The sequence below is a fragment of the Hirundo rustica genome, chromosome 1, assembly GCF_015227805.2.
Source record: "Hirundo rustica isolate bHirRus1 chromosome 1, bHirRus1.pri.v3, whole genome shotgun sequence".
NCBI lineage: Eukaryota > Metazoa > Chordata > Aves > Passeriformes > Hirundinidae > Hirundo > Hirundo rustica.
In genome coordinates, this window is record NC_053450.1 from 133,457,516 (window position 1) to 133,478,152 (window position 20,637).

Here is a 20,637-nt window from a genome sequence, read left to right on the forward strand (position 1 = left end):
AGAGGGCAAAATTCACTCTATAACTTTCATTTTAGATTAATAGAAATAAGATAATAGATATCACAAGGAAAATGTAGACCAATGCCTGGAGTTTTTCCCTTGTGTGTTATATTTAGGGTATATTCTAGCAGTGTGGTGATCTTATTCTTCAATATTAAGTAAAGCACAGCTGGAACAGTCTCATAAAACCATTATGTTCTTAACGTAGGAAAATAATGGCACTAAAAGTACTGGAGAGCCAAAAAATATCTTGGATTCTGCAGTTATCTTTCACAGCTTAATACTAATTTAACATTTTACAAAATTGACGTTACAATTTCAACTCTGCCAAGTACTGTCATTACTGGACTCAAACCGAAATTGCTTTCAGCTGCCCACCACAACTGCATCTTATTAGCCTTTTCAGGAAAGCCAATTTATGCAAATCCAGTATTAGTTAAATAATTAAACTGACCCTCAACATTCATGTATAGACACTGTCTGGCACTAAAAGATGCAAGAGAAATTTAAGCCTCCCATCTTCAGTGCTTAGGTTTCCATCTTTTCAACTGCAGCAGCACAATGACTGTTTATACACATCAATATGAATCAATCTATTAAAAAGTTGCATTAAAAAATTAAACTGGTTACTGCTGTGCTTTTACAGCTCTGCTTTTCTCTCCCAGTCTGGTTTTACACTGAATTTTGAGATTTCGCACATATAAAGCACTACTGGCTACTTTGAGCTTTTGATTAAATCAACAGTGACAAAATCTGGCTGATATGAAGTCTCTCAGTCTAGAATTTCTCTTTTATGCAGACCTTTCTCTGCTGTAATTACTACAGTTTTATCCCCTAAAGCTGCAGAGATGAAGACTTAGATGCACAGTATATGGCTTTCCCACAGTGTTTTAGCAACACTGGGGTACCCAGAACAGAGGAAGTGCAGGAGAGTAGTGAATGAAAATGACTTTTCAATACTGAATACTGGACACACACACTGCTGGACTACAGCTTCCCTGTGGTTTGACTAGGGCAAGGCAGGCAAAAATTATGTTCCCACACAGCAGTGCTGAAGAGACATTCTTAAACAATTTATAAATCTAAAACGGACGATGATCAACAAAAATGAAATTATTTAGATGGGGATGCAACAACAGTCACCTCTCTAGCTAGCAAAGAGAAAAAGGTAATTTTACATAATGATTCTGTGCTGCTGAACACACCCAGTCAGAAAGGACCAAAATTACCAGCGCTTTTTGCCATTGTAGTGGTAACTGTCCCCTCTTCAGCTTTATTCTGTTTTACACAGCTGAGCTGGCCCGAATGACGCCACCGTCCCTTCGATTGGCTGGGCTGGTGTCAGTTGCTGGCTTAAATGGACACAGAAGAATGAATTCAGCACCCTGCGATTGAAATTCAGGATTGCTCGGATGCATGTGCATGTGGTGAAGCAATACAAATAAAGACCACTTTTTGTTTTGCTTCAGTGAATTGTCAAAGAGATTTAGAAAGGCAGGGGATCTCATTATGGTAATACAGGTTAAATACTTTAAAAGCATATGGTGTTACCATCCTGAATGAAGCTGTCCCTGCTGGCTCCAGGAAGCAGACAATAGGCCAGAAACACATCTCATGTCTCTGGTCCACCAATGGGAACTGGGGATTAGAAATCACCACAAGAAAACATCATGTGCTATCTGGTATCAGGTAATGCCTTGTCTTTTCAATTACTATTTGACTCATCCTTTCCAGAGAGAACAAGCTTTAGCCATGTATTCCACTAGCCAAATGAAAACAGAGCTCTAGAGTTTCTTAGGGTCCATTCTTGTCTCAATAAAACAGATCTGTAAAGATGGATGATTATAGTACATACAGTACAACTCAACAAGACACATAGAGATGAGGAGTGCTTCCACAGAGATATCTCCTCCCCCGGGAGAAAAAAATACCACTGTAAACCATCAGGCACAAAATAAAAACATTCTCCTTTATCGCAAAACTTGAAGGATTGGTAGATATGGTCAAAAGGCCCCGTCTAATTCAGTGCTGACAGATTCTTCTCTGTGCGGTGATGCTCATTACCACAGATTTGCTAATTTTCTCCAGTAGAGAGCAGCCTCAGCATTGACCTTGCTAACTCCAAGGTTTTTCCCCATGGGCGCTGGAATAAATGTGCTGTCTCTTCTTGGAACCCAAGACAATGACACAGTGTGGTCTACAAAGACCCTGTTAGTAGTCTAAGTCTGACAGATGTTATCTAAGTTTTCAGAAACATGACCTAGGCTACACCTTTTTCAAGTGCTAAGTTGATTTATGAGTTGCAGATAGGCAGCTGAAGCACTATGGTATTTTAAAGATAGCAGAAATTCTCAGAGATGCACCAATTTCTGAGGGTTTAAGACAAGCTCTAACCAATGATAGAGCCAATTACAAATTTACTGCCTTCAGTCCCTCTCCTTCACCAATCTGACAGAGACTGCTGCTTCCAAAGTTAGCAGATGATGTCTCAGCCATTCCTCCCCTAATCTTTTCACCTTCCAAACCCTAAAGAAAAGTGGATTTAATTCAGCGGGTGCACTATCAGGGCAGTAACATCTGGCAAGTCTGTGAGAGAACAGCAGGAGGTGATAACTTCTTGTCACAGAAAGATTTGGCACAGCACCTTTACTGGGTCTCTCAATTTTATTTCCTATTTTACCCCTAAACAGGAAAATGAGGGAGGAAGGGAGGGAGGAAGGGAAGGAAGGGAAGGAAGGGAAGGATATAAGACTAGAATTTTCTTCAGCATCAGGTTCTGGAGGTGGTTGAAGATGGTTCCTTGTTTATGTTTCTATGTGGGTTTCTCTAATAAATTCCTTTACAATGGATAAATGCATAAAAATATATAAATAATAAAACCTTTCCTTTCCACACATGTTAGAGGATTTCGTGAGCAACTATCTACAGATTTTTCTCTTTCACAGCTTCCTGAAGGATACTGGAATACCTCAAAATTCCAGCCCTTCCTAACTTCCCTGCCACCTCTATATATGCATAAAGTCAACCCACGAAGTTGAGTGAAACACAGATGTACCTACCTTGTCCAGGAGACAAGCTAGAAGCATTTATTTACTATGGTTCTAATTTTCCTTTATCCCACTTATTGGGATGTTATCTGATCATGATTTCTGACATCTTGTACTGTTTGCCTCTATCTCTCTAACTCTACTTGCCTTGTTTATCTGTAAACTTCATGACCCTGGAGAGCTTACTGCTACCTTTCCTTTTGTTCTTCATGCATCTTTTTGCTTCACTAAGCCTTGTGAATGGAGATTTTGGCAGAATATATTGTAATAAATACCCCTTCCCTAATGCTTCTCTCCTGCTGACTGCAAATCTAGTCTTCTGCTAGAGTACCTGACTCATAACTCATCCATTTTACTGACTGAAAATCCTACTTGCCAGTCACTACTTTACTGCTTAAAATTACAGCCACCTGATCTTCTTGTCACATTACCAAAACTGCAGTCTCTTTTCCTCATGCATTTTATTTTCCACACTGACTCACACCTGTACTTGCTTGGTAGTCTCATCTCTTTAAAGGTTTCCACCCATTCTAATAATTCTTCACTCAAATCCATTCTCCATGTCCACAGTTTTCCTGCTTCCCTATGACTTTTAGTTTCATCTCATTAATGCCCTCCACATGGTACAAGGACCTTTGTTTAATACTTTTCCAGCATTACCTGCTGGTCCCCATCTCATAGCACAAGTCAAATACTACAGCAGGGAGCTCATACGTTATTGCACTGTAAGCACCTAACAGAACAAAGTCCTAAGCCACAGTGGAAAAATGTAATCAATAATGTACACATCATAACATTTGCTAAGCGGTTTCAGACCTTTCACAATGAAACATGCTGTTCTGTATTAAAACTATGGTTGAGCAGCCATAACAGTACAGTGATGTATGTAAACGGTACATTTGGTTTTCTCTTTCTGTTCACATATAAAATTTTGAAACAGTAATTGGTATCTGCACAAACAGATATTTAGTAAGAGTGATCCTATGGTTCTTTTGTACTATTTTACATGCTCATTTGCAAAAACCTTCCATTGCATAATTTACAAATGAAAATTTGCATTTATTGGGAAGCAACAGAAAGGAGATTCTGTACATGAGAACTGAGATTCTGTACATAAGCTTCCACACAAAAGGTCTTTAGCACAGATGGGCACATTCTAAATATACTTTAGATGGATGATATGTCACGTTAGAACAGAAAAGGTTGAAGAGATGTCTGCAGGGATACAGCCCCAGGAAAAAGTAGGGATTAGGTTGTCAATAAAGATGTAAACAGACTGCTTTGAGGCAGCCTCATTTCTGACATTAGAGAATCTTAAATGGTTTGTTGGTGAAGAGCTTGTGCAAAAACTGGGGCAGGCTGTCAGCACTGAAGTCTATTCATTCCAGTTTTTCAGAAGTTACTGCCTGTCAGGCAAAGACTATAACATTACAGGGTTAAAAAACCCAATTGTACATAAGCATACAACAGCAAACCCAAATGTAATTCGTTAGAGTAAGTTATATCTGCTGTTGTAAAAAGTAGACTTAGCTAAATATAGACATCATGTGAATATCAACTACATTTATAGGAGACCGTATCTTCAAATAGGTGTATGAGCAGCGTGTGCGTTTATCTCAGCTCCCAGAACTTCTGTAACAAATGTTATAATGGACTCAACATGCAAAAGCAACTGTGTCTTTAAAAACAAACAAGAAAATAAAGGCAGGCCTTGCTTTTCTTGAATGAAAAGAATCTGCTCTTTAAGTATTTTATGAAACACTGTGTTACGAAACCATTTAGAGAAGCGTAATAAGCAAAGCAGCTTTTTAAGGAAATACTGCTGATCTGAAGAGTCTGCCAAGTGTTGAATCCCACCAAACAAACACTGGGGTGGTGCATATGGGCAGAAGACAATTAATGCCATGATAGCACTCCACCATTCTCTTGCTGTGATTTGGTAAGTAGCCTCTCTATTCACCTGGCTTTGCCAAGTTCTGCTCTGCTCCTAAAATACCAGAATTCATATTATGAACTATTTCACTGCCAAATAACAATGGTTAAACAAAACCAGTATTAGTTGATATGATTATGATATAGATCATAATCACTCACATGACAGTAACTCCTTCTTTATCAAGAGCATCCTTCTGCTACCAAGACTACCAACATACTAAATAACAGAATCATAGGATGGTTAGGGTTGTGAGGGACCTTAAATCATAGGACTTCTCCTCCTTGCCCCAAAGTTTAACAACAGAATTGGCAAGAGGTATTTTCTCTCCTGCTATTTTACCAGGGGGGAAAAAAGTATCAGTCCAAATTAAAGGCAAACTATTATTTAACATACTAGCACCAACTTCTGCAATGTTTTGAACCTGTCAGTGACACTCATTCCTGAGAAGTTACACTCTTCATATTGACTGTAAGGCTGCAAAAACAGAGTATCAGCCCATACACGGATGTGCAGTTGAGTCTTCTATTTTGTTTCTCTAAAGATGACTGAAGAGCATTTTCAAAGACATCCTTTCCAATAATCATGCCTTACCTGCATCATCAGTTGTGAACACCGGTACTCTTCAATGTTTGCTGTTTGATACACCTTTGCCATAACTATTGTTTTTTCCAAAGGCTCTCATGCTTTCTCCACTCTCTGGCTGTAATCTTACATTCGGCACAGTAAAAATAGAAGACACTGTAAAAAAGAGTGTCAATTCAGAAACTTTGATTTCTTTTTGCAGTAAAAGCAATAATTTTAAAATAATTCATATATATGGCAAACACAACACATTAAATACATATACCACCTATTTCTGCAAGTAAACACTGTACAAATTCTGAATGGAAAGAAGCTGAATGTGTTATGATGGAAATTGTATGATGCAAACATTCCCAGCTGCACGCATCTTCAAAAAAACCTGCTTCCATACTGTGTGTGTTTATTTGTCCTCTACACCACCATACAATTAATAACTTCCACTTTCAAATTTCTGCTGAGAGAACTTAGAAATAAGAAGCTAAAACATGCAGCAAAGTTTTTCAGTACTTTGATATCACTTAGATATTACATCTTCAGAATCTTGATATCAGTAGAATTGAACTATCTTGTTTGACTTTCTTTTTTTAATTACTAAAGACAGTTGTTAAAGGCTTGTTAAAACTATCCCAACAACTCAAAAATCTTTTACATGAAGCAATCCCCATTTGTGTGAGCTAGAAAAACCTTGACAACTTCAATGTCACACTGGGAAATTTATTAGGAGACCTAGTTATCAGGAGATATGATGATAATAATCACAGGAATCAAAATGCAAATGATTAAGAACTAACATTGATAATATGTAAACTCATTTTTACTTAGGATGCCTCAATATGATGGGGAAAATCAATGACTTTTAATACCTCCTGAAAACAAACCTCCATATAACAACACCCTCATGAGAGCTGCCACTGCATGATTCCATAAGGAAATGCTAAAGAACTAATCAGGGCCATAAGAGTTTTCTTTTCTGCACTAACAACTGTCATACCTATAAGTTTTTCAAACTACTTCTTCATCTATATATCTTTAAAAGACCTGGCTATTTCTTTATGCACAGAACTTCCCACTGTAGTCTGACATCTCAACTTGCATTTCTTATTCTGCAATTGTCAGTAAAACACATCATTAATGGCAAGTATTTTATGCAAATAAATGAATATGAGCTTTCAAACATAAAATTAGAGAAGTGGGAGGACTGATTTTTTTTTAATAGAAAATAACAAATATGAATACTTAGTAAAAAGGATTAATCTATGGATTACTGCTCAATTTTCAGATGAATGAATGCTGCATCGTAAGTTGCATGGTATTCCTAGACAAGGTGCTTTTAGCAAAACTGCACTACTCTTACCTTTTTAATGTACTCTTTTCAAAAACTGAAAGTGGCTACCTTTTAGACAGAGCTTATCTGGACATTGAACTTCCAACTCAACTGAAATTATGCCTTGACTTGAAACTAAACCAAGTAAAAAAAGCAAAGTTGTGCTTCTCACGTAAACTAACTTCGCACACGTTTGTAAAATAACCCCCATTAAAAATTATACTGTAAAGTATAACACAGAATAGAAATACATAATGCTAAAGGTCAAAACCAGAATAGAAAGTCAAACACCTAATTTTTTTCTTTTTCAGTGTAGGCAGAGTCACCACACTTTTGTGAAATGCTGTGATTCCAAGGAAACAATTTTCTGATGGAAAATCATTTGGCTGATTCATCCTGTTAGCTTTTCTACCCACATATGAGTCTTTCCCTCATTTTAACTGATAAACCTCCAAATTTACAATTCAGCATTAGGACCAAATTGGACAAAATATATTCCGTAATGAATACTATTCACTACAGAGATTTGCAAAATCACAGTGGTGTCTGAATTAGAAAGCAGTAATTTTGATTGTAGACAAAGATTGGATATGTTTATAACTATGTTTAATTAACTATCAATAGTGTTTCTTGATGTAAAATATTAGCACAGAGAACTAGAATCATAAAAACTGGTAATTTCACTACACAGTAAACATTTTCCCAACTCACCAAAGTATATAACTTCTTTGTTTTGTAAATATGTTTACAAGTATATCCAAGTCATACTAAATAGAAATGATTGTAGTATTTGATACTGGGATTGTCCTTTCTTGCATCTGGATTTATGCTTCATAATGATTATCTACTAGACACAGAAATAGTCTTTCTATAACTCAGAATTTTACTGGAGGCATTAAGAAGAACCTTGCTTTAAAATATAATGATTTTTCATCTTTATTCTCCCCCCTTCAAAAGGTTTCACTGCTCCTGATGTTTAACGTTATGCAAAGACGTGTTTCTGCCAATGAATATCGCCTTATGGTTATGCTTCTGCAAATAACCTGCTGTGAGCTGATAAAAGGATTAATGCAGCCAAAATTCTTAATCTGTGAAATTACAAATTAAATTCTCATATTAAAAATACCACCCTGAGGTATTTTTTGTGGTTTTAATTCCCCTCTGGTGTTCTGCATACATTGTGCTTGTTAATGACTAGGACAAGACTGTCTCTGTTGGCAGCCTGCTGCAGAGTGATAATGTGTAGGCATTTACTTCACTGATAGAACTGGATTTAACCACTGACTGATAAACTAAGTGGCAAGTGGGTAATAAGTCCATATTAACAGAAAAGTACTACTGCAGAATTCAGAATTCAAAATCCTGGCTAGACTAAATCACAGTCATAAGGATTGAGATGTCACCACTGCAGAGTGATTTTTGTTTTCCATTTAGCAGAAATATGATAAATGAACTGGCATTCTTGATGTTTCATTAGTCCTGGAGAAAAGAATCTCTTCCCATCAGTTTCTGCAAAGGCAGACTTTCAAGAGGAGCCGCCTTAATTTACCCTGAACATTTACATTTTCTGCTTATCAAGTACCACAGTCAGCAAACTGAGTGGTGGGTCACCATGGCAGAGGAGGAAACTGGGAATCTTTTTGCAGAGCCAGAACACAGTCTACGACAGTGATGGACAGAAATCATTGGTGCTATTTTGGTTTTAATGTTAATACTGTACAAACTGGAGAGCGCTCTTCAAAGCAGAGCTCTGTGTAGGGTATTTGGACAGCCAAGCCACAGAACCAGCTCAAAATGTGACTACTACAGCTGTTGAGGATGGAAAAGATAAACTTTAGGAAGACAAAAGTTTTTCTACCAACACTGCTGTAAACAGAATCTATTGCGGAGGAATATTCAAAAAGAGAACTTAGTTTTTAGAAGCCAACTTTTGAATCACATGTTCATTCCATTGTTGCATCTCTGAACTTTCTGCCTTGAGGTACTGGATTTAGATCTTTGAAAACAGAAAAGAACATATAATGCTGTAATGCAAGCATGTGTCTCTTCACCATATTGAGTTAAAGCAAAATGCTGACTGTTATTCCCTTGTGAAACCTTTTTTTTTAAATAACAGAACCATCTCTGAATAAAAAATATCATTCATGATACTATTTTTCCCTAGAATAAATAGTTGTGTGCTTTTAACACTGAAAAACAACATGCAAACATACAACATAAATGATTTGAAATTACTAAAAAGATAATTGACAGCATACACAATGATAGGAGCATTTTTGCCAAGCCAACGGGAATGCATTCTGTTTAATAAAAGAAGCAAAAGGGTGTATGTAAATAGTGAAAGCATTCTTAGTTAAGAATATCATCTGCCATCCTCTTCATATGCAGTCTAATTTGGCAAATTAACTGATTGTTTACTTTGTGTTTCCCAGACCTCTGAATGCCAGGTCCTTTCTTAAAGGTTGCTGTTGTAACACATAGAGATTCTGTGAATCAAATGCAGCTGGATTTTTATCTTGTGTGCTGCAGCTAGTTAAGAAGTACTGTATGTTATAAAGTGAAAGGCACTAAATATGTAAATTGCGTTTTTCCTTTTGCTTTATGACAATTCAGAGAATTCTATTGGCTCCACACATTATCAAATACAAAGATAGCAGGCTGCAGACTGCAGAGCAGAGATAGCAAAAAAAAAAAAAAAAAAAAAAAAAGAGTCCTGTGTCAAGCTAACTATGCAATTTCAATCTACACAATTGCAGTCAAGTCTTTTGTGTGTGGCTGTGTGTGTCCATGAAGCTTCTGTACGTGAGGGTTAGCATACATCCATGCATCTGTCTGAACTAGAATCTTTGTTTCTAATCTCTTTGGAGGAGGTTATACTCACTATCAGTTAACTCCCATAGCCGTGGGGGCAGATCACTGAAGTACTCATGGCTCAGAGCTGCCTGTGCTGACAATCTGTTCTTTGGGAAACACTGGAGTAGTTTGGAAGCTAGATCTTCTGCATGGTTCACACAGCTCAGCCTGAAACACAAACAAGAAGGTTTTTCTGAAAAACAGTATCATTATTCTGTTTACTAATTCCATCTCCAGCACAGTTGAAACACCAAGCCTTAATAGCCAGGAGCGCCACCAGGAAAATTATTCCTCCGGTTAGGGAGTTGATTAATTATTTCTGTATTGACAGCTCAAAATTCATACAAATTTTACGACTACAGAGCATATAATATACCATATCACATATGCCCTGCCTAGTATGCTAAAGCATCATGAGCAACAGCATCTTGAAAGCAACTGTTCTGATCTTTCCATTTACATTTTATTGAGCATACTGACAAACTGAAAATTTACAATGCTGGAAACAAATGCTTATTACCATCTAAACACATGAAATCCAAGCTTACAATAACAGCAACACTCTCACAACTTTGAGAAATGTCAAATTTTGAAATCCAGTGATGCTTAACATGCAACACATTCATCATGTCTCACAAAGACATTTGTCTGTCAGGAATACTGACTTCTTACTTGTTCATATATTCACGTGGCAGGGAATTGACTCTTCATTAACAGTTAATGCAATGCAAAGATTAAATTTAAGTGAGCTCTCTTTTCTAAGCTTCCTACAGAAACTGAGGAAACACTGTTTCACTGGGAGCTAAATCCTTGGGAATATTGCAAGAAAATATAATATAAAAGTAATAGACTTGGAGACAGTAAAATGGTAATCAGCAAGGTGTAGCCTGGGTCTAGTAACCTATAGCTCCTCCTAAATTTCCAAAGCCACCAAGCTTTTTGTAATATGCAGTCAAAAAACCCATGCTGAATCTTGTTGACATCATCTTGCTACTATTACTAGGAAACTTCTTCAATTCAATCATGCCTTTGCTCAGTAAAGATCTCTCATTGGGTAAATGCCAAAGTCTAAAAAAGGTTTTTTCAATGCACTGGTTTCTCAAAACCAGTAGATAGTACACTGCAGTCCAAAATAACTCAGCATTTGAAAAATATTACATTATCCTCTAAAACCAATAATCCTACACCATGTTTCTTGCAAGTATTTATTTTTTTCATCTCAAATTAACTTTCCAGAAAAAAAGTCAAGAAGACGGATTAAACAGCATTACACTTTTATTGGGCTGACATGGCATGATTTATATGAATCAGTATGGGCACAGGTGAAAACTGTCTCATCAACAAAGAACAGACAATGCTGAAAACACTAAATAAATAAAAAAGGTTACTACAGTGAGAAATTTAAGTTACAAATGTCATAGAAACAACTTTTTGTCTATGTCCATACCACAGTCAGTGTGAAAAATAAAATAATTTAATTTTAGATAAAATAATAATAATAAAAAAAAAAGTCAAAAGCATCTATACTAAATTATGTACTGGCATTTGTATGATATATTGCTGATATCTACAACCATTCAAAAAATATGCCACTGGCTGTCTTTTTAATTTCTAGCAACTGTACGGTAGATGCAAGTTTGAATACTGTGCCTATCTGATCTCTTCTTGAGAACTGGCAAGATATATGTCCAGAAAGTACCCAGGGATGAATTGCTGAGAAGTGCTGACCACTTTAAGACATTATATCTCATCACTCAGAGTCTTACTGATTTCCCAGGATTAGACTTCAGAATTGCTGTTTCAGGTTAAACAGATGCTGAACTTCAGTGTTTCTGATGGGCACATTTTTTCAATTGGTGACAGAAGAAAAACACCTTGAAAGACTTATTGCTTATAAATTACATCATAAATTAGAATAATTCCAGACTATTTAAACTGCCAGATTGTTGTAAATGTTCAGTAAACTTTTATGACAATTACAGATAATTTCATTACAGAACACAGCAAAATACCAAGACAAAAGGTTATTATCAACAACAACAACAACAACAACGACAAGGTGGCAAATAAATATTCAAGGAGAATTGGTATTAATTCTTCTTCAGATCCAAAATTTCCATGGAATGGTGATTATATTGAGTCTGCAAGGCCTGAGTCCTAATACCCCTGCACCAATTAATTGTTCAGAGGTTCTGCCAAACCAAAATTACATTTCGCCAATGTAATTTTTTCTCACAGAGGTAGCTGCAAGCTTTTTAGGAACTATAATAAACCTACTCTGTCTTGAATGAGTGCTACTCTTAATTCAGAGAAATGCAGTCACTTAAGCAGTGAAATATTACCCTCCAATATATGAATTACACCATTCTTTAGCTAATCCATACATATAGTGGAGATGCTAATTAGGTAAGGCAAAGCAAAGCAAAATAACATTTAAACCTCAACAAATTCTGACTTGCAGGTGAAATGATGGATGACATCTCTAGTTCCTCGAACAGAGTGATGCTGACATTTTGCCTGCATTAATGGTCATCAGTGTACCTGGCATACTGCTAAGATCTTTTTGCAAGAAATTCAGAAAAACTAATATAAATTGAAAGTGTTTTGAATAGGAACAGTTTAGAAGGCCAGTCACCTTCCCAGTTTAGACACAAGATACGTTTACTGAAATCAGTTGAGAAACCAAAGATAAACATCAAATAATCACTAGATTATACATTAATATAATATAAATCCAACAAAAGGGCTGCAAAGTAATCACATCAACAAATTAAATAATTATGAATAAATCATTCATAATTAGTTTTACAATTAATAAATAGAAAGAAGACTAAATTCATTGCACAATCTGCAAAAATAGTTCAACCTGCTATAATTATTAGATCTATCTGCCAAGATCAAATTCCAAGAAGTGCTGGTGGTGTGGGGTTGGTGTCAGTTGTTTGTCAGTGCTTTGAAGATTGCATTTGCTACATAATTAGTATTATGTTTCCAAGCATTTATAGATTTCAAACTCAGAAGGGACCATAATGATCGAGTGTCATCTCTTGTGTAATACAGACCAAAGATCATCTGAGTAACTCATGGATCAAATCACCACTTTCCCCTAGCTCAGCTGTATCTTTAAAGTTCTACATTAAAATTCTATCTTTGTTTATGGAGCTTTGCACAGCAATGAAACAATTCTTCTCTAAAACTCATGTCTTCTGCAAAGGTAATTTCTGGAAATCAGTGGGCACTGCAAAAAGCACATGCATGTGGGCTCCTGAGGTTGTTAGTATTAAAAACTGATGCGTTAGTGGAATGCATGACTAATTTGCTGTTGTGTTTAAAGACAAGCTATTCTTTACTTATGAAAACTGTACTGTTTTAATCATGTATTAAAATTTCATCTGCTACGTCAGAATTGCTTGGAAAACCCTATTTAGTGCATAACCTCCATGGCTGGAACATTGGAACGATTGCTTTGTTTCTCTCCTTTTTTTTTTTCTCCAGCATTCTCTTTAAAATATCTTCCTTAAAACATTAACAATTTGTCTGATTTAAGTTCGAAACCTGATTCCTCAACAGTGACAAAACCTAATTTTTCTGATGGGGTTCGGTAGTTAAATACCTAATACAGAAGTTAACACAAAGAACTGAAGAAAAAAAGATTTCATTTTTAAACACACCTCTTTCAGTACGAGACAGGATGGAATTTCATACAATATGGCTTTGTGTCTAAAACATAATAGCATGTTTTGTCTCACAGCAGTTGGGCCATATAGGAACTTGGCATGCATGATATGGCAAGTCTCAATATTCACGCTTCACTTACTGTCACACTAATCACTGAGGAATAGTTACTAGCCATGACAGCACACATACTTCCAGAAAATGTGGTGTACAGCAGAATACAGAGAAACCTTTGGCAATGAACATTAAATAATATGTAGATATTAGTTTTGAGAAATACTGGGAATATTTTTACACACCTACTCTGATGACGTTTGTGAAACATGTTGATTTTCAATTTAATCCCAAGTGCTATGCACAGCCTTAGCTCAAGAAAAACAAACACCGTATGAACCTGTCTCACTTGAAATGTATATGAATCTGACTAGACTTGAGCAGTTGTAAATCTCATTGGATTACAAGAATTTGATTTAATTTCAGAAAACAGGCTTACATGTCTTTCTACTGCAGAGGAAGGTCAGTATTTGGTCAAGCAGAACATGACTAAGATCACTGAAGTTTGGTTTAAGCTCTTAAAAAAAAAAAAGTTTGGGGCATGTGCAGTGAACTTCTGAACTTGGAGTGATTTGCTTTTAAATGCAATCAAGAAGGCAGTTCAAATTCACATTAATAATTAAGACAAATGGGCATTAAAACAAATGGAGATAATATGCTTTCTATATGCTCCTAGCAGCATGAGGTAAATACTTCCCAAAGCAAAACTCGTTTACTGTGCACATTTTCCATGTGAAGGTATGATTCTTGCAGTGTATCATTAATTCATATCTCAACTGGCATTTATAGTATGGCCTAGAGGAGTGAGGCACCTAATTCCCTTTGGAAATTTCAGCAGTTTCTTTATTCTAAGCAAGCTCCTGCCACCTGAAGTGCTGAATGACAAAACCACAGTTAACCTGAACAATCACACCATTTAGCAGACTTTAAAGTTTGATGGTACGAAGAGAAGTAACAAACTGGTGTGAATCAGGCAGGCCACGTGGCAATCCTCACAGCTCATTTCACAGGGGATGCTCTGGTCTCCTCGACAACAGGGCTCCTGTACAGTCCCTGTGCTACCTCACCTCCCAACGCCCTGCCACGATGGTTGTGTTCCCCATTTTCACCAAAGTCTGCTCGAGGACAGCAGCTTTCCCCCTCATCCCAGGCTTTAGCATCTCTTCAGTTCTGTACAAAACTACAACACCATGCATTGTAGTTAATACTTTGATTGCAAATGCATTGTCTTCTAACCAGCTGATACAGAAATGCCCACGTGCACCTTGATAGTTTACACCTCTGAATATACACGTGATGCTAGTAGCAGCAGCTATGTGAAACACGGATCAGAGCAGGGCCTACCTGAGCAGCATTTCCTTTTTACGAACTCCAGCAGCCTTTTCTGTTGTTACCACCATGCAGAGAACACCTACCGTCTTCAAAGACCTGATGTACCAGCTTCAGCATGCAGGAGCCGCTTCCCTAACGTGCCTGGCGTGCTTCCACGGAGCTTTTGTAGAGTTTACTTAGCCATCAAGAAACCACCACAACAAGTGAATGCAAGTTTTGATGTGAGGTTTTTAGCTTTTGATACAGATGAAGGCATAAAGGAGTACCTCAAGATGAGAATCTAACAGAACAAAGATGTTACCATTTTTTCAGTGTTCTACACAGACGGTATTGAGGACTAAAACTGATGAACAAAGAGAGACAAAACCATTTGAAGGCTCACTGAACTAGTGTTTTACTTGTTGCTGATCAATCACAGAATTTATTCTACAGCACAATACAGAGGTACTTTAAACCAAACTATAGAGTAAATAATACATTCAAATAGAGCCAACGTGACGTGTCACCGTTGGGATTGTACCCCACACCTGTATGGGGCTGCTAACAGCAGCTCTAGATTGTGCGCATTCCTTAGAAAAGACATGTCTCCGAACACCTGATTCCCCTCTTGCTCTTCCCAAACTGAGATGCTGGCAACAGTCTAGATTCAGAAACACTGAGCTCTCTACACATGCAGGGTGGGAAAATCCAGTCTCCAGGCTCCCTGGGCCATCACTTTAATTGTACTCTTCCAGCTCAGCACCTGAATAGAAGCAGGATTGCACAACATCGTGCTCTTGGATGAGCTAGGCTGGGACAAAGCCTGCGCTGGCTATAACATGTATAGCATGTCTACGCTGCTCCCAGTGTCTGTCCTTGCCCTGTGCTCCTGCACAACACTGCACGCCACAGTCTTCAGACCATCATGATTTCCATGGGGGTGTATGAAACGATCTCTTTGGAAATTTAAAAATTAGTTTGATCCCCTTTAATTATATTACCATATTACAGCATCAGAATTCTTATCCACTGAAGTACTGAAAAGGTGGTCAAAATATTTATTATTACAATAAAAGCCAAGACAACCAAATGATAAGTACTCACTGATATGGAACAGAGATAAAAATAACAGTGCCAGTGTTTGATTCCTTGGCATTGCTGTCGATGTAGCAGAGGTCAGAGCCCCATTTGGAAAGCTGTGGAGGTTCATTCAGTGCATTCCAGGGAGGTAATGATAACCCTGGCCCATCTGAACTAATTCTCACATGACAGTTGCACAGATGCCATGAGTCGGAAAGCAGCCAAGACGAATAGCATTTCATGAAAAAAGGTGAACATAACAAATGAAGGTTCTAACAATACAGACAACTAGGTGTTCTATTTTAATTAATATAGATATAGCTCTAGGTATATAATGGCATATACTTGGTAAATTTCAAAAGAATCTACTGACCCACTGAATCTACTGACAGTAGGTAAACCAAAATTACAGTTCCAGCTCCTGAACTTCTCGAAACAGAAAATTAGGATGCTTAAACTGCTCATGAATCACATTAGGCTTCAGAGACTCAGTTTGGTCACACCTAAGCTAGACAATGAAGTGATCACACCTCTCAAGGCAATTCACTTTGGACAACAGGCATTATGCTCAATTACAACTTTATCATTTGTGTCATCACTAAATGTAACTCATGACAAAAGCTTAGATATGAGTCTAAGCTGACTTTCTCCCTGACTCTTTTGCACTAGATTTGATGCGTTTTAGTGTCTGTTTCAGATATTACTGTATATATTAAACACAATGGTGCTTGTGATTTCCAGCTTGGAAGGAACATTATCACCATGACAGAACACGCCACTTTAAAAAACTGAATTTGGTTGATTTGATGTTCAAAGCTTAAGCTTAAGGAGAACCAGTCAATATACAACTGACCTAAAAGAATCCTGAAGTTTGTGAGAGCTAACCAGGCTAGTTCTTGCCTTGATACCTCAGAATAAATATGCTGAGTTAGGAAACCTTCCAAAGAAACCCAGCATCAACTATTGAGAGCTTTGGGCAGGAAGATTGCTTATACTGTTCATTGACAATGTTGCAGATATTTTTCCTACTTGTTTCTTCCAATTCTGACACAGAGTAAGGTTTACATTTGATGCTCAGCATCTTTTTGCCAGAATAACTGGCAAATATGCTGGAGCATCAAATGAAGCAAAAAATATGGAGTCTACATAGTAGACACTAAAGTGAAGAAAATTATATTTAAACAGCAAACATACAATGTATGTGCAGTGATAACATACCCTAAGCTATTGAGAATGTGGTGTTTTGTGACATGATCATATAACTTCCCTAATTCCTAGAAATTCTGAGATTGCGATAGTCTAGGCAGCATGACTGCTGGGTACAGTTTTTTGCTACTGTTTAAATTCAGAACTAAGTCATTAAACTAAAAGAAGAATTACCTTAAGTAATTGACATTATTTCACTCAGTTTTCAGCAGTTTCTCTTAGATACAGGTTATTTCCCAGAAAAAGTATTTCCTAAAAAATTTTAATTAGAACATGCCTTACTATTTTGTCCCAGAAAGAATTTAGCAATTATTTCTTTTTGATTTTACATGCCACCACCAATCAACTATTTTAACTCCTTCAGCATCCCAATTAGCCCAGTATTAAAGATACTAATAATGGAAGACATAGTACATTACTTACACCATGACAGACTGCCAGTGAATATGCCAGATTTATAGTTTACTGCTAGATCTTTGTTTGTTGTAAGGGCAATTAATGAAGAAAAACATCACAGTGTTGACATCTAGTCAGAAGTTTTGATTATTCTGAAATTCTTTAAAGGCTATGAATTTTCTGATCAAGGTGAATGTTTTTTAAAAGCATCTGTGCGCACCTCAGCAAGTTGAACAGAATAACCTTGGAAAATAAACAGAGCTAAAAATAATTACTAACACCCCAATCATTTTATGAGCTATTATTTCACCAGAAAATGGAGAAAATATAACTTTAATCCTCGTCAAAACTCTTCAAGGTTTATGTTCTCTATAAACCTTTCACTGAGAACTGAAAATATAAGTTAGCAATGCAGTAAATGCCCTAACAAATATATCAGATTTTTCACTTAATGCTTTTTACAGGCTTAAACCAAACTGAGTGAAAGAAAATCACCTTTTACAGTCTGACTCTTAAAGGAAGAATGCCTTTCTGTTATGCTTTTTAAAATAAGCCATGGTGAATTTATATCAACTTCAGTGAATCTTGGGGCATGATAAAAGGAAGAAAATATAGCAGTGGAGTTAACATTCCATAGTATTCTTTCTTCACATATTTATTTCCTTACTGGCTGGACATAAGCAAAAAAAAAAAGAGGGAATAACCCCCCATTCCTCAACACAGAAATGGCTGAAATAAACCTTTGGCACACAATGCAGTCAAAGCTCTGTGTTTTTCCTCATCCCACCCTTGACAACCTGAATTGCTTCCTCCAAATAAATCCATGCAAAAGATATTCTGAAGAAAAAGAAATAAAGCAAACTCCGAATTTCAAATTTGTCAAGTGGATGCACCCATTAGGGAAGTAAACAAAGTCTTCCTTATTTTCCCTTATCCAGCTGTCTTTCAGGATCTACTACCTTTAGAAAACAAACAAAACAAAGACAGAATGAAGTGCTAGTAAATAAACATTAATACTGTTCTATGAATCTCTACCCTTTTGCCTGATTATTTTATCATCTTTGGTTTAAGGAGTTTTAATTTCATTCTAACGTAAATAGGAACTGGTTTGTTTGCTCAGTACTTCCAACAAGAATTTGGTACAAGGTTGTAGCATGCAGGCAGTGCCCTGAGAAGGGTGACCTTGCTTTAGTCGGTGAAGCCAAAGATCATTTATCAGAGTTAACCTACAAATCTGTCTTGCTGGGGCCTCAGATCCATCAACCGCTTGGAAGCAGCTACTTGCCCTGTCCTCCCACTGCTGCCTAAAATGTTGCATGGGTCTGATCTTTTCTATTACTGTATACCTCTCAGCTAATAAAATATATTTTTGTGGCTATGGAACTAACAGGAGTACTTTGTATTTATTTATACAGCTCATTAAAGGCAGATAGAGATTTGGAGGCAGAGAGAACGCCCCAAGCCTGGAAAGCTCAGGAAGACAGACCCCAGGCATGTGCATGTATTTAACTTTATGCAGATGAGTTGCCTGGCTGAACCCAATGAGACTGAGCAATTATGTAAAAGCAGTCATCCTGGTCTTTTTGCAACTGTACTCCTAAGCTAAGACATGAGAGGGAAATGATGCAGGATGAGAGCATATGGGCAATATATTCAGGCTATGCAGTCAAGAACACTTAATTATGTTTTATTATGTATGTATTTAGGCAGATTTACATCACATAAAACTAGCTGCAGCTCCCTGACCCTCAGGCCCTCGGTTCAGGTGACGTCATGAGAGAATACAGGGTAGGACACCACATTCACACCAGCACCGTGGTGCAGAAAGTGCCATTCCTTCTCCAGATCCACCCTCCCGATTTGGCACACCATTTTCTCTTTACATTAATGGAGATAGAAACTTTCTAAAGTGAACTTTAGGTCCTCTGAGTAGGGAGAACCAGTCAGACTGAAAATCCAGTGTCTGACACAAAAGGCAGTAATACTTGTTAAGAGATAAATATGCTTGTGTTAATGTATGGACTTGACTTTGAACTTGAACAGGGGGATAAAAACAACTCTAGGTTTCTAACGTAGGCACCACCATGAAAGGAGAAAACAATGATCTCTCTAGTATGCAATTTGGAGAAAATGTAACATTATTTTGTACCTTCTTCTTCTTTTTTTTCAAGGGAAACATTACATATCCACACATACCTGTACTGAAGTGTTTTTCTAAAAAGTTGCTTGAATTTAACATATTAGTTTATTCTTTTTATCTATAAGTATCTTGGAGGCGAGTCAAGTCACAAATTCCATCTATTTTAGCTACCAATTACTGAAATACATGGGTCTTAAGTGCCTGTACTTATATATGCATGAGGATGTAGTGCTGACACTCAGAAATTGGCTTGCAGTAGGGAAGAACTCAACCCTGAACTATTTTTTTGCAAATCCTATCCTGTCAAAGTATCATGAAAGAGAGACAGCTAAGCAGGGAGTTACTGCTATTTAGGCATAAATCAGCATAGGTGATTTAAGAACTAAAATCAAAATTTTTATCTATAATAGTGACCACTAAAGGTCAGATTTCCTAAAGAGCCAGCTGTCACTAAAAATTGACTGCCAGCAGAGCTCAGGTCACTTCTAACAACCCAAAAAAGCAAAAGATATTGCACACATGGAACTGTGGAATCCATGGAGCTCTGGTCATGGGTGCTGTCACTGAATTGGATGGGCAGGTAAATAAACATCTGGATCTCATTTTATGGTGTTAAATGAACATTAGGGCTTTTGCAAAAGCAGACATTTGAGGCTGACAAGTCATAGCAGATTCCAAACTGAGAACAAGAAGCCTGGAGTCAAGGACCAAAAACAACTGATAAATTCACTATCTGGGCATAAGCCCATCTGATTCCTGAAAGGAAAGCAGCAGTTGTGAGTCTGCCTGAACTATCTAGGTAACATGAAAAGGCTTAAATATGAGAAAGGGATCACTGACATAAAAACAGGGAATAAGAGGTTTGTGAAGAAAGAGAGGAAGAGGCTAAATTATGGAGGATTTTGAAAAGGATAAGAAGGGGCTCAAAAATTATGGAGTAAAACATCCAATTTACTGGTTGCTTGTTATATGATCTGAAGAAGGATGTTGACCAGGAGAGGACATGAGAAGTCTATTATGATAATCAAGATCA

At 37.1% G+C, this 20,637-nt stretch overlaps 1 protein-coding gene across 7 annotated transcripts in view; it reads right to left on the bottom strand.

The window, feature by feature from the left end:
* The window catches only part of CDK14 (cyclin dependent kinase 14), a 349,244-nt gene that overhangs the window by 91,122 nt on the left and 237,485 nt on the right, over positions 1-20,637 (bottom strand). For all 7 annotated transcript variants that reach the window (XM_040088080.2, XM_040088088.2, XM_040088063.1 and 4 more), the window contains 2 exons: positions 9,771-9,910; positions 5,575-5,721 (listed from right to left, as the gene is read on the bottom strand). In XM_040088080.2, coding sequence (XP_039944014.1) covers positions 5,606-5,721; positions 9,771-9,910 — 256 coding nt within the window. In that variant the 3' untranslated portion in view covers positions 5,575-5,605. The remainder of the gene's footprint in view (positions 1-5,574; positions 5,722-9,770; positions 9,911-20,637) is intronic.